This window comes from Hemicordylus capensis, chromosome 2, assembly GCF_027244095.1.
Source record: "Hemicordylus capensis ecotype Gifberg chromosome 2, rHemCap1.1.pri, whole genome shotgun sequence".
In the NCBI taxonomy this organism is placed as follows: domain Eukaryota; kingdom Metazoa; phylum Chordata; class Lepidosauria; order Squamata; family Cordylidae; genus Hemicordylus; species Hemicordylus capensis.
Window position 1 is genome coordinate 366,565,248 of NC_069658.1, and position 15,761 is coordinate 366,581,008.

The 15,761-nt window shown below is 44.4% G+C and overlaps 1 protein-coding gene across 7 annotated transcripts in view; it reads right to left on the reverse strand.

Annotated features, from left to right (window-relative positions):
• Window positions 1-15,761, reverse strand: part of KCNIP1 (potassium voltage-gated channel interacting protein 1) — a 539,171-nt gene that overhangs the window by 38,066 nt on the left and 485,344 nt on the right. For all 7 annotated transcript variants that reach the window (XM_053295927.1, XM_053295925.1, XM_053295931.1 and 4 more), the window contains one exon: window positions 2,025-2,149. In XM_053295927.1, the coding sequence (XP_053151902.1) occupies window positions 2,025-2,149 (125 nt within the window). The remainder of the gene's footprint in view (window positions 1-2,024; window positions 2,150-15,761) is intronic.

The following is a 15,761-nucleotide window of genomic DNA, read 5'->3' on the forward strand; positions in this document are numbered from 1 at the left end:
TCACAATATTGTCATATTGCTGACTAGTTCTCATTCTGTGGATTCTAGAAAAAATGTTTAGCAGTGAAAGTATCTACTCAGTTCTCCCCATTTTGTATATACCTGTGGCTGAACAGATCCACCTGCCCCTCTGGCTGCAAGGAGAGTCTTTGGGGGTTAGGTCTCAGAAAACTCAGTGGAGGGGGTGGTTCATCACCCTAATCCTCCTCCTGCGTTGGTCTCTGTCACAGCCCCTCTCTGGAGGCCTGTGATTCACTATCTCCTGCCTCCTCCTTATTGGACGCCCCCATTTACATAATCCTGTGCAAATCATACAGCCCCAGCCACCCTTTATTGGCCACACCCCTCTTTATTGCCCCGATCAAGAATATACAAGCCACATCTATGGCATCCCAGTTCCCTCGCTTGGCCACCTCCCCTCTCCCGGAGGCACACCGCTGACATCATCAGACTGCACTGGGTCCCCCTCCCTCACTCCCAGGAGCTTCCTGGACATCTGTGCCTTCCGCAGCTTCTTGAGTGTCACTCACGCAGGTATGCCCCTTCGCCTCCTCCCCCCTGGGGCCTCAGGATGCCTCCAGAGCTTTGCCAGGCCGAGGCAATGCCACTGGGGCGGCCTCAGTAAGGCTGGCGGCTCAGACCACCAGACTTCCTGCAAGTTGTTTTGATTTTCTTGATGTACTACATTTCAATTACCCTTGCAAATTTTTCCAGCTGTTCATCCATTTTACCCATTCACATCCTGTCTTCCATCATTTTGCCATTCTGAGCTGAGCATTCTGTTTCCTACTCTTACATCCAAGCAGTACAGCACCGAGCCTTGAGGAAGCCACATCAAACCCTCTTTTGGTTTGGCATTGATTCTACAGCTGCAACTTCTCTTTTATAGCTTTCCAATCAAACACTACTACCTGCAATTCCTTCTAGCAACATTGTTGTGCCCAGCATAGAACTTTTCCAGTGTGACCAGTAGCACTGATACCTGTGTTACAACCTGTATTTAAAAGGTCCAAATTCTTAGCAATCAGTTTTGAAGCTGAGCACAAACCGCAAAAATCTGGACACAATACACATTCCCTGCTCCAGTCAGGAAATAGAAACAATCATCAAGATGTCAATTCCAAGATACTTCAAACTGGCAGTGCTTCTAATTTTTTACAGTAGGTAGAAATCTAGACCTTTGGCACAGTGATGTGCTGTTGGTAGAAGCATGTTCCGCTTTGTGCAAGGGCCACTTACGTGAACGGACTTCACAGAAGGAGGTTCTGCTCACAGTGTGCTACTGCACTGACTGCAGGTCTGGCATTATGATGGCCAGGCAGTCACAAACTCACTTACCAGCATACCAGTGGTGAGTGTCCCCAGCCTTCTGGCAAGCAGGACCCCTAGCACCACACAGATTTCCTCCCCAGAGCACCACAGAGATCTCTTTCTCATTTCCACTGCCATTTTTGAGAAGGTAAGCAACAGCAGGAATCCTTTCTGAGCAGTAGAAATGAGGCTCCTACTGTTTCATACCTTCCTTGTATTCCAATACAAAAGGAAAAGACTCGCTTCTCTCCTAAGCCCTCTGCCTGTGTGCCAAAAAAGGATCTGAAGGAAGAAAGGGTGGTAGTGGTGGCAGAGAGCACAAATGATGACTGAATAATGAGCTGGTCCTAAATCTGTAGACCCCTGATTTTGACAAAATCAAGGAATAGAAAATAAATACTGCTTTGAAATTTCCAACCACTAATAGTTGTGTGCCATCCATTTTGAACATCAGGTGAGTGGAAAAACAGGTCACAATTGCTGAGTAATTCATGAACTGCATATTTAATATCCAGCTATAGTTTTAAACACATTGTGATGATGTCATGAAAAACATTTATGCAGTTTGAAGCAAGCCTAAGATCTCTTGGCTACTGAAACAAGATATATATATATATGTATATATATATATTCTGTTTAAAAGCACATTAATGCACCACAACAACTTCAAATGCCAGCCACATCACTATAATCATCAATGTTTGTGTTCTTACATTTTTGAATCCTCTGTAAAGCACTTGAAGTTCCCTCTTTGTAAAATTAGTCTGTGTCTCAAGTTGTTCCAGTCCTTCAGGCCGGTAACATACTGTGGTCATTTCTAACTCATCTTCAGTTTTATCTAAAACCAAAGGAAGAAAAAGTTATTTGGTGCACTGTTTATGAAGGTGATGGAAGGAGTTAAATGTAATTCTGATTAATCTTGAAAAAATCCTTAAATGTAAAAAATAAAACACAATTCCAACCAGGTTCTTTTCAAATAAAATCAAAACCAAGAAATAGAAGAATGTCTCAAAATTTCTCTTTAGGATTCACAAGTCACTATTGTACTCAAAAGACTTTTAAGATATTTCCATCCAATAAAGACATTTTTACAGATTATAAAATGCTTCTATTCAACAAATACCTAAATGTATAAACACTGACTTGAAAATGTGGCTCAATTTGGTAATATTTCAAAGCAGTACTGATAACATAGAGTATACTGTAGTTGTTTCTGGGTTTAAGTGTATCGTGAACCAGACATGCTTAAACACAGTGGACAAAAGCTGAGATCCCAAGCACATCTGCATGGCAGTATGTACCATTGAAATCAATGGAACTTACTTCCAAGTAATATGATGTTTAGGATAAGGGTGGACAATGTTGACACTGAGCAGGCATGGAAATTACCCCCTTTCTTTTGCTGTGCAACAAAAGAGTTTGAAGGGTTGAAGACATTATATATTATTAGCAAAGGATCCGTGGAATTCAATGGGGTTAAAGTTTGAACTTCATACAGGTGTTGTTTTTTTAGCAGTGTAAAAAACAGCAGATAAGCAATGGGGTGGAGAAGTGTACAAAGTGCAGAATATTTTCACTGAAGTGAACATTACACAAAAACAAACAGAACATCATTGCACTAAAACATCTGCCTTTTCCTGTAAGTTTGAGTGCTGTTGCTATTTGCTTATTGGTGGTGCTTATCCATGGATGGGACAAAGGGCATCATTTTATTATAATGACCAAGGGGTCATTCACTGTATTAAACTAAGGTTTGTACCTATATATACAATTCAGATATATACCTTTGGTGGCCCAGGGACCTGTAGCAAAACATTCATCATAATTCCCTAGGCAAATGTCATCCATCTGTTGGGAATTTGCTGCTGCAAAAGAAGGGTGCTCAGGGCCTTCTTCAGGCCAACTTCTTCAGTATTCACAAGGTATTAATAACAAACAAGGCAATGTGAAACCATATGGTATCTCACTTCTCTTTTCTTTCTCTCTGTCATACCCACACATACATTGAACTACAACTCTAGCCCTGCTCAGGTGTTAAGAAAGAACACCAGTGGACATGCTTACAAGGCTGAAAGGGGGTTGGAAGTCCCGCCCCCAGACTGTCACTCACTCTCCCATGAATGCTGGGGCACCCCCGTCTCCCAGCCTTCTGATCACAGAAATGGAGGCAGTCATACTTACAGCGTTCACCTCTAAGCATGAAGAGTGGGGTGGGACTTTTGGCCCCCTCCCAGCCTTGTAAGCATGTGTGAGGGAGTCCTCTCTGAACATCTGAACAGGGCTTCTCTGACTGACTTTGCCACCTATGGGGACTATTCTTGGTGCCAAGGCGAATTGCTTCCATTGTGCAGGCACTCTTTGGAGAGGAAATGGTCAGCATCATAGCAATACTAATGGAAACCAGAATTTGCTTCTTCCCATACTCCTCCCTGCAGCCCCTAGAGCTGGCCAAAAAGCAGTTGCTGAAGTCAAAGGATCCTTGGCAATGGTGTGGGATGGGTGGCTGCAGGACCACTAGCTTGGATGGCTTTAAAACAAACTTAGACAAATTCATGGAGGACAGGTCGATCAATGGCTATAAGTCTGGTGGCTATAGGCGATGCCTCTAAATGCCAGTTGCAGGGGAGCAACAGCAGGAGAGAGGGCACACCCTCAGCTCTTACCTGTGGGCTTCTCAGAGGAATCTGATGGGGCACTGTGTGAAACAGAATGCTGGACTAGACAGGCCTTGGGCCTGATCCAGCAGGGCTGTCCTTATGCTCTTAGGGGAGGGATAGATGCACAAAGAGACATCCTGCTAGCAGAAAATATCTTCATGTAGTCTTGAGGGTCTATCTGGGGTTTTCTTCCTCCCCCTTCATCCAGCCATGCCATCTCTACACTAATGTCGAGGATTCCCTAACAACAGCTTTTGAGGCTTCAGGGAGGATGGTGGGAAGGGGACAATTGCTTGTGTGAACTCTGTCTTCCACTAACAGTGCTCTGGATGCTAGCCAATGATTTTAATTGTTAATTCTAGTTTTTTAAAGACATTAGAATATTTTAGAACAACCCTATATTCACTGTTCTCTCTGTCTTTTCCTCTTCAGTAGCATTCCACTAGAAATATTGCTATAATAATAGAAGAGGAGGAAAGAAGTGAGAGGGGCAATGTACATAGCTATTGTGCTTCCACAGTGATTTTCACTGTAGTTTGACATCAGACAAAGTGGGCCAAACCAATCAGAGGCTCCTTTCTGCAGCTGTTGCGGCTGGAGGAAGACAAGAGAAGCACAGGCCAGAGTGAGCTATTACTCAGTCAACACTGACAAATCATTACTCAATAATTAGCAGTCATGAGTACTGGTGGCCATGTGTGAGAGGACTATCAGGGTTCTTTTGGCCAAAGTCCCCAGTAACTGTTAGGTTTTCCCAATACTAAACATACCCCCTCACCCCCCCCCCCAAGAACATCAGACTATTTGGGTGGCAGTTGTAAAACCCAGACTCTTCCAATATTTGAAATGTAGATCCAGGGTTAGCCTACCTCAGACTTTAGCAGCTTCCTGACTGTAAATAACCATCATAAATAGTTACTACTCAAAGTGCTTTCCCTCCAAATTAAGCAGTAACCATTGAATTGGTTAAAAAACAAAACAGTCCAGGACTTCTTTTCATGTTTTCTTCTATATACAATCCTTGGGAAGTATAATATTTTTGTATTGCTATGTCACATTACAAGAAATCTAGACTTCTCAGCAAATGTAGAATTTGAATTCCAGAGTGTAATTCATCATCTTTACCTTGCCTTCTATGGTCAGATTCTTTAGAACTGCCATGGACCAACAACATTTTCCCAAAATGTTTTGCTGTGCAGAAAGACTTTTCTGTATTCACAGTCTATAGACGCATTTTTGTTTTCCAAGTTAGCAAAGTGAAAGAGTTAGTGTTCACACCAACTACCAAATGTAAACATCTTAAGGCTTTCCCCTCTGTGTTGATGTCATTAGAATTAACAAATGCGGCAATTAATTTTGCTGCTGTTCCGTAGCATGGACCTTGGCATTCAGCTCCACAAAGATAGGGCAATTCTGACTTTCCAGTTGAATGAAACATGGAACAAGAAGTCGAGCAATAAGGCCCAGTATTTACAGCCAGCCACCACCAAACTCAGGATACCACCGTCATATGAGCCGGATGTGTGCACTAGAGGGACACACCTTGTGTGTGAGGTTATGGGATATAAAGTGGTCAAGGGCATTCATAGCCAAATTGTTTTGCATTCCAGCTCCACTGGCCATTTGAGGGATACTGTAGCACCCATGACTTCATGCCCAGATGCTGTGGCTTTTGGCTTGACAATAAAAAGCTTGAGCCCTTGGAGAGGGCATTCCAGGATTTGGTGGTTGGCCACAAAGATCAGGCCCCTGTCATTCATCTTGGAGTGTATGCTCCATATTTTACTTGCAGAGTCAGGGCTGACGCTAGGCTAGGGCTGCTTGCTGCAGAACTGAAACAACGGAGCAATAAGAATATAATGAAATTAATTCAGGGTGAGGACGGGGAACCTATAGCTGATTTCATGAGCTGTTTAAATACTGAACACAGCATAAGATGACAGCTCTAGTTTTTCTCTGAAAAACTTAGGTTACTACAAATTTTGCTAACTGATTTCACATATCAAGAATCCAACCCAGAAATATGATATGTGAAGTTTGTGTCGCATCACTGAGTTAATGGTGCAATGTGATTCTGAAACCAGCAAAAATAAAGTGTTATTTTTGTAAAGGGCTTTGCAACCCAATGGGTGATCTAATTGCAACAGCATGTTAATTGCCTGTTTTGATAGGCAGCTCTTTCCAATGGGAGAGAGCAAACTGATGGCTGTATCTTTTAGTTAATTAGCAGAATGCCTGGAAATTATTATTGTATATACCTAGGACTTTGACAGAAACAATACATGCTTTAAATTGTACAGGTTCTCTTTGGTATTTGGAAGTGCCGATGGATTGGTTGGGGGAACACTTATCAGAGACACTTTCAGGGTTGCATATATTTCCTACTGAGATAATATATATCTAACAACATGTCCACTAAATGGTATGATTTACTGGATGTGTAAACATTGGGACTGCCCCCTGCCATGTTCATAATGGAGGGGAGAATAAAAATTCTCAATATGTATCCTAAAAAAGCTCCAAATGTTTGCCCTTTGTCTGTTCATGTATGTTCACTGCCCCACTCAGCGTTGCATTAGCAGCATTAAAAACAAACAAAATATAGAGGCTTCAGCTGGGGTGTGCAGATCAATTTGCCGTCAAATCAATTTGGGTTGAATCGGGGTGATTCGCAATTTTGGCCCCAAATCATATCATCCTCAAAATAGAGGGCCTGATTCAGGGTTGAAAAGAATCACCCCCGATTTGACCCAAATGAATTTGGGTGATTCCGGTGCCATTTTGAGGCCTGTTTTGCTGGGGAAATTGGCCTCAAAATGGCACTTTTCCCCAGGGAGAGCTGGTCTACCAATTTGGATCAGTGGGTATACCAGCCCTCCACTCAAGACTTGGCACATCAGCCCAACTCAGAGGACAGGTCTACGTGGCTGGTGTGCTAGGTCCAGAGTGGAGAGTTGGCCTATCCGATGATCCCAGTTGGTAGACCAGCTCTCTCTGGGAAAGAAACATTATTTTGAGGCCTGTTTTTCCAGCAAAACGGGCCTCAAAATGGCATGTGAATCACCCGATTTGGGTGATTCAGGGCCGATTCATCGATTTCAATGATCGGGGGGGGCCTTCTGTGATTCGATTCAATCTCAAATCAATTCACATATTTCAATTTGTGCAAACCCCTAGTCTCAGCCAATCAGGGATTGTTTACCATGGGAGAAACAACAGGTCACTCACCTGTAACTTTGATTCTTCTAGTGGTCATCTGTACTTTTACACTAATGGGCTATGTGCCAGCGCAGAGACCACATCAGAATCTAACAAGCCCAATTCTCCTGCCCAATTCTCCCAATTCTCCTGCTTTGGGCAAGAACCCCGCTCCCGGCCACTATATGCAGCTGCGCCACTCCTCATCCCCTCAGTCTCAGAGTCCAGCTTCAGTGAACTCCGCGGGAAGGACCAGAGGGCATGTAAAAGTACAGATGACCACTAGAAGAACCAAGGTTACAGGTGAGTAACCTATTGTTCTTTGACGTGGTATCTGTCTTTTACACTAGGAGGAAAGACAGAAACAATATGTAATCTGCCAGAAGAATTTTATTTCAGAACAAGTACATCAACCAAAAATGGATTGCAGGACACTCCTCCCCATCTCTGGCAATTTTCATAAAACACCTGAAAACCCATCTTTTCGCCCAAGCCTTCTCCGTTTCCTTTTTTTTTTTTTTTTAGGTTTTAATCTCTGGTTTATTTCTAAATTGTTAAATTGTTTTAAGTTTTTTGTATATGTTTTTAACTGGTTTTATGTTATTTTTAACCGCCCAGAGATGAAAGTTTGGGCGGTGTACAAATTTGATAAGTAATAAAATAAAATGATCATGATCATGATCATGATAATACAGCATCATTCTGTGCCTTGGCATCAATTGCATAATCACAGATAAATGAATGGGGCAAAGCTGAGGTAGCTGCCTGACATATAACGTCCAACGGAACCGCACGATCAAAGGCCGCAGAGGCCGCCACAGACTGAACAGAGTGTGCCTTAAGCATTGCAGGCAACTGTTTATGAGCCAATTGATAACAAAGCTCAATTGTGGAAACTATCCACCTGGACATGGATTGAGCAGACACTTGGGAGACCTTTACGTGGCCCATTGCACAGAACAAACAAGGCAGGAGATTTCTTCCATTAAGCAGACCTCTGAACATAGAAGGATAATACCCTTCGAATGTCCAAACAATGTAACCTCTCAGCATCCAATGATGGATTTGGAAAAAACTGAGAGGGCAAAGTGAGAGGGGATGAACAGTGAAACATCGACACTACTTTGGGCAGGAACTGGAAATCTGTCTTGAGTATGACCTTGTCCTTATGGAATTGAAGGTATGGTTGGTCAACCCTCAGGGCCCTTAACTTACTTAACCTCCTTGCAGAGGTAATAGCCATCAAAAAGGCAACCTTCCAGGTCAGGAGATGGGGATAAATTGAAGCCAAAGGCTCAAGTGGCGGTCACAACAGACCAACCAAAACCACCGATAGGTCCCATGCTGGTGACATGACAGGATCGTCTGGAAATATATGTGTTAAACCTTTTAGAAAACTTTTCATCACTGGGTCTTTAAACCTTAGGGAGTCTGGTTTAAAACTTTCATCCCTTAAGGTGTATTTGGCTGCCGTTGTGGTGCTTTCCCCGGTTGGTGGGGGAAAGCACCACAACAGCAGCCAAATACACCTTAAGGGATGAAAGTTTTAAACCGGACTCCCTAAGGGACAAAAGATAATTACATATATCTTGTACAGATGGATTACACACATCAAACCCATGCAGGGAAGCGAATGAACAGAAATGAGTCCACTTGTGATCATATGACTTTCATGTGGACTGCTTCCTGGCAGCAACCAAAACTTCCTTAAATCTCAACAGGAAGTTGGCAGGACCTTGCATGCTGCCAGGTGGAGGGACCGAACACCCAGGTGGAGCATCCGTCCCTTCTCCTTTGACAGCAGGTCTGGTACAACAGTAAGGCATTTCCAATCCATTGCCAAGTGTCACAGGGCTGGAAACCAAGGCCTCCTGGTCCACCATGGGGCTATCAGGATTGCCCTGGCCTGATCCACCCTCAATTTGCACAGGACCCTCGGAATGAGGGGAAACAGGGGAAACACATACAGTAGAGGGCCCATCCAAGATTGGGTGAAGGCATCACCTAGAGAACCACGCCCTCCCCTCCCCTGGAGCAATAGAGGGTGCATTGTGCATTGTCTCAGGAAGCAAATCGGTCTAGAGTTGGGACTCCTCAATTCACAAATATGTCCTTGAGAACACCTGGGTGCAATGCCCACTCATGGGAGACCACCATCATTCTTCTTAGAGTGTCCACGGATATTCATGGAACCTTGTATGTGAATCACCTGAGGCGACACTGCCACGCACCAATGCCAAAGGTCCAGAGACAGAAACATGAGACTCCTTGAAGACGTGCTGCCCTGTCGATTGACGTAGGCTTTTGCCGTTGTATTGTCTGTTTGCATTGTCACTGAGTGACCCACAGTCATGGTCAGGAAGCCCCTGAGAGCATTGAAAATGGCCAACAGCTCCAAATAATTGACGTATCAATTCCTCTCCTTGGGGGACCAATGGCCACTCAGATGAAACCCTTCTAGGTGTGCCCCCCAACTGAGCTCTGACCAACCAATCATGCGTCTGTCATGATCTCAAGGGCATCCAGGACTGCACATCTGGTGCTCGCCACAATGAGCCAATCGTCTAAATACGGTAGAACCTGCAACCCTCGCTCCTGCAGAAAAGCCACCACCGGGGCCAGGTATTTCGTAAAAACCCTCGGTGCTGCCATGAGGCCAAATGGCAAGGCCTTGAATTGATAAGGGATCCCCCCTATCTGAAATCGCAGGAAGAGACAATGCTGAGGGTGTATCAAGACGTGGTAATATGCATCTCTTAAGTCCAGGGAAACCATCCACATGATCTTTTCCAGGATGGTCATAATGGTCAGTACCGACAGCATTCGGAATCTTTTGTAGACCAAATGTTTGTTCAGGGCCCTGAGGTCCAGTATGGGGCACTGACCACCATCTGGTTTTGGTACAAAAAATATCGGGAATAGAACCCGGGGCTGTCAGGATTGGTGACCTTCTTGATCACATTCTTTGACAAGAGAGCAGTGACCTCCTGGTCCAACTCACCACAATTCTGGACACTGGCTGTGTTCCGCAAACTCTATGGCATAGCCCAAACGTATGATCATAAGGACCCACTGGTCTATAGTCACTTTGTCCCAGCTCACTGAAAATGGGGCCAGGCAAGCCCTGAAGCGTCCCGAGTCATTGCTTCTTTTAGAAGGTATTTGGGCACTGTTTTTAAAAAGTTGACTTACCGGGCTGGATGCCCGACTTGTATCTTGACTGGGATTTGTTGCCATGAAAGGACCATTCCGAAGGTGACTGTTGCCTTCTGCGGTTGATAAGGTGACCACTTGGCAGTTTTCTGCAGTTTGGTAGCCGACGAAGCATATGACATGGACTGCGCTGTGCTCCTCAATTTCTGAACTTTCTCAATCGTGTCATCAATCTGCTCAGAAAAAAAGGCTAGAGCCTTCAAAGGGCAGGTCCTCAACCCTACCATGGGCCTCATAGTTCAGTCCAGATGGACGCAGTCAAGCATGTCATCTGAGCGCCACGGATGTGGCCATCTCCTTAGCCGCACATTCCACCGAATGGCGGGCCGAATAAAGTTCCTGCTTCGCCACCTGAATAGGCTCGCCAAAAAATGCTTTTGCCTGATTCCTCTTGTCCTGTGGGAGGAGATCCAGGAAAGGACCCATCTTTTCCCACCCAAAGTGGTTATATCAGGCATTATAGGCCTGATAATTGGCCACCCTCAAGTGGAGGGCTGAGGCCAAATAAAGCCTTCTCCCCAAAGAGTCCAATTTTCTGCCCTCTTTGTCACTCGGTGCCGACTGGCTGTAACCCCCTGGTCCTTTGCAAGGATGCCTCCACAACAATTGAATTAGGGGTGGGATGATTTTTCAAAAAGGTCATATCATCCTGCAAATTGCACCCTGTAGAAATTCTCTAAATGCCTGTTAGGCTGGGAAAGAAGTTGCTGGCTTCTTCCAGTGATCCCACATGACCCGCAACTACGCTGGGTTCAGGAGCAAAGAGGCCAGTACTTTGGCCTCCAAATAAATAAGGCTGAATAACGGGTCTAGTTCTCCCTTTAGCTGGGTACCGAGGTTCACTCCCAAGGCTGAAGCCATTCAGGTCACATATGCAGAGTACAGATTGAAGTCCTCTGACGGGGAGACAGTCTTCGGGTCCACTGTATGTTGAGCGGGGACGAGCCCAGGGAAACAACTTCAGAGTCCTGGGAGCTAGCATTGCTCTCATACTCGGGATCCAGGGGAGCCAAAGGATCTTGTGCCATGGGCATCGAACCTGAAGGTGAGCCCAGTTTGCTATCTGGATTGTCCGGTACCGAAGTGGAAAGTCCTGCCGGCAATACTTGGATAGGCACTGTTGCATCACTGGGACCAAAGGGGGCAGTTTGCAACACTTGTTTCAATCCCTTGGGGAGCATTGTGGTGAGTGGGAATGTGGCCTTGCTTCTGAGTGTGAGGGGGGTTCACGCCAACCCCTCATTGTTACGGGCTTCCCATATGCGGGATCATCCGAGTAATGGGACCCATGGTGAGGCCAAGTAGTCCAAGTAGTCCAAGTAGTCAGACCGATAGTCCACCTGGTATTGATTGCACGACCCAAAGTCCCAGCACCAAGCGCCATAAGAAGACTCAACTTCACTTGAGGAGCAATATTCCGCCGCCTGGTATCAATCTGGATATGATTGATCGTGACAGTCACAGGACCAATCCTGTCTATAAGATGAGGAGTGTTCTTCTGAGTCCCAACAGGCACCATGGTCCCTCAGCGGGATACATTCCTGTTGCCTTTGAGGGGGCGACTGAGGCCTAGGCAGCCACGATGCATCTTCTGCGGGCTTGGTGGGGGAACAGGCCTCCTCCAATGAAGCATACCCCAGTTCATCCATCGCCACCGAAAGGTCTCTATTCCTGATAGCCTGATCGTGGGATAAGCCCAATGACTACGCAACCACAGGCAGGCTAGGCTGTGCTGACACCGACGACTTCTGTATGGGATGATCTGAGGCCACTTTAGTCTTCTTGACCACAGGGGCCTCCGATGCAGGAACTTCCTCTGTCTTCTTCCTCTTGGGTATAGGAGGGAGGTGTCGACCTGCTGGCAAGTCACGATGCAACTTCTTCTTCTTCCTCTTCTTCTTCTTCTTATTCTTCTTTATCTTATGTACTGAAGTTACAGGAATTGAAGATGATTTTGATATCAAGGTAGCCAAACACTGCAGAGGATCTTCGGAGCGCACCGGCACACTCAACGTTGTCAAAGGGACAACCTTAGGGGGTGTCGATACCAGTACCGAGCTCAGGTTCTCAGCCTCTACAGGAGTCGACACTGAATGCTCTGATGTCACCAATGAAGCCATTTTCATGGATCGCTTCAATGAAAAGGTTTCCAACGAAAGGAGAGCCAGGTCCCACAGGGCTGCGCACAGGCGAGAAGCCCTATTTTTGCAAGCCTGCATTGTGAACTTATGACTGTGAAGACAGGTCTTGACAATGTGGGATTCCCCCAAACACAAGAGACACTCAGTATGAGCATCTGGGAAAGGGATCTTCGATTCACACCAAACACACTTCTTGAAATTTGTCTTGCCCGGCATAAACGCCGAAGGCCGGGCGGCCACCACATTCCACCCCAGCTGGGATTGGAGCTCCGTAAAAAGGGAAAGACCGTAAAAACCAAAACACCAAACGCCAAGAAAAAAAGGCTATTATGCAATGAAATTTAAAAAACAAAGAAAGAAAACGAAGAAGCAGGGAGAAAAAACAAAAAGTGGATAGATAGATTCTACTCATTGTCAAGCTGCAGACTCCACAATGTTCACTGAAGCACGGACGAAGAAAGACTGAAGGGATGAGGAGCGGTGCAGTGGCTGGGGTTCCTGCCCAAAGCAGGAGAATTGAGCTTGTTAGATTCCGACAAGATCTCTGAGCAGGCACATAGCCCATTAGTGTAAAAGACAGAGACCACGTCAAAGAAAGGTCATAATACCATGTAACCAATCAGATTTGCTTTTCCTCTGAATGTATGAACATCATGACACATGATCATCATGACATTTTTAAAAAAGTTTTGTTGCAGTTTTCATTTTAAGATGTTTAATTATATGTTTTTGTTGTTGTTGTTTTACTTTTTTGAGCTGCCCACAGAACAGTTGTTACGGGGCAGCCAATAAATACAGTTGTTAGTTGATGATGATGATGATGATGATGATGATGATGATGATAATGATACTGCATAGCTAATCAAATTAGGCTACATGACCATGCCACAAAGCCAATTCAGTGTGAAGATACCAATTGAATGGGCAAACATTTTTGCCCCTATTCATAGCCTAGCTTCTGAAATGAAGAGGATGTTCATTTTCTGCGGGTGTTGAAATTCGGTCTTAGAGAAGGGTCATAGCTAAATGGGCTGGTGAGTACAGTGAAATTAGTTTTTCTTCCCTATTCCCAGCTGGCTTTGCACCATCCTCCTCCTGCTGTTCCTCCTTGCTGCTGCCACCTTCAGTTTTCTTGCCTTAGGTCCTACTTCATCCTGTTCATTAATCCCTTGCTTCTTTCCACTATCTGAATTGCTCCTTCTTTCAGGGCTGTGTTACTGCTACCCTGCTTCCCTTGCCTATTGCTTCTTCCTCCTTTCTTAGGTGTATGGCCTGGTTCTGTGCCTGCTCCCTCCCTCCCTCCAATACATTTCCTGTTTGCTTTCTGGTTAAGACAGACTGTCATTCTCAGATACTTTGTCAAGCTGGCTCACATCCAGTGGAGCCCTCTGCTGACAGAAGGCAAGCTGCAGACATGCAAAAAGCCTTTAACTTAGGATCTTCTGCATTAAAGGGTTTTTTTTTTTTTTTTTTTTTTTTGCACTGAGCCAGGCACGGAGGGAGTGAATGATTTTCCCATGTCAGGCTATGGCAGGTTAACGTAGTAGCAAATGTAGCATTTGCTATGGGCCCTGTGTTTTCGAGGGCACGCCCGGCTTCCAACTGGGAATTAAAGTTAAAACTTTACCTGTTTTATTTGGTCCATGTTAGAGAAAATATCCCTTTTCTGCTAAATGTGCCTTTTAAGAGAAGGCCCAGCACAGCATTTGTCCAGTGGCTGTTGCTGGTGCCTACCACATTTTTCTTTTTAGAGTGTGAGCCCTTTGGAGACAGAGAATCATCTATCAACTCTTTATTTTTCTATGTAAACCACTTGAGAATTTTGATTGAAAAACGGTATATAAATGTTCACTGTTGTAGTAAGTGTGAGTTTGTAGCTTGGTCTCCCATACTCCAAAATATAGCAAATGAAAAAATCAAATTACTTTACTAGGCAAGTAAATAATTTATGTTTTATTATTTATGTGCATTATTTTAAATTTAGGGCCCCTTTATAACATATGCTACAGGCCCCGCACTAGCTTAATCCGGCCCTGATGTCAGGGCTGTGGCCAGTCATTTCCCTTAGTATTTGAGAAATGAACTTAGGTCCCAGATACAAGATAGTTAACTGAAGTTCAGGCATTTGATGGTTTAGTGACCTGTTGTTTCAGCTGACTTCTCAGAAATAGGAGCTGGATGTAATTTGCATATTGGCTAGTGATGTCAGGACACTGAAGCTGGTTGTCCCTTGGCTTTCTCTTTCATAGTTCCTCAGAGCACATTCCTGGGGGAAATTTCTTTTTGTAGCAACATAGGAACTGAACCCAGACGATTACTTTCCTTATTACCTGTGTGCTTTTAAAGAGAACCTCTCCTGCTCAGGCTAGCAGTACAGCTCAGGAAAATGAAGCTTGCTCACTTGCAGGACATTATATTGGCAGATTATTTTGATGGTGGTAGGTAGTGCTACCTTGCTTATACCTCCAGACGGAGAGTGCATTTCTTCTGTTCAGTCACAAGGTGCAGCCATGACAAGGATGGTTAATGGCTGCTACCATTTCAGAAAATGTATTAGCTAATTATCTTGGAAAGTGTGAACATCAGCTACATTAGCTAATTTATTCATTTTCATAGCATTCCACTCCTCCTATATATCAACAGCTAAAATTATCAAAGCTTTTGTCTCATCCTAATTTATCTATCTTTAAATTTTTATACTGCCTTTCATTTAAACAATCTCAGGGTGGTTTACAAAACATTTAAAACAGTCTAAGACTATTGAACAGTTACACAATTAAAATATTAAATTGGAATATAAAAATCCAAATCTAATTAAAAGTTTTTAAAACATACACAATAGGACCATAAAATACAGAGCAGCAGCAACAAAAACAACAACAATAAAAGCCTGGGTTAAAAACCATGATTTCACTTGCTTTCTAAAAACTGTAATGGAGACTGAGAAGCGGATGCCCACTGGGAGAGCATTCCAAAGTCTGAGGGCAATAACTGAGAAGGCCCTGTCCCTTGTGCTTGCACCTCCCTCATTGTCGGCACGTGGAGCAGAGCCCCCCACCTGCCATGATTTTGTCAAGTCGGCAGAAACCCTTGGTAGCAGGTGGTCTCTCAGGTATCCAGGGCCCAAGCAATTAAGGGCTTAAAGGTCAAAAACAGCACCTTGAATTTGACTCAGAAACAAATTGACAGGCAATGTAGTTCTTTCAAAATGGTGTAATGGGATTACATTGGGCTACTCTAG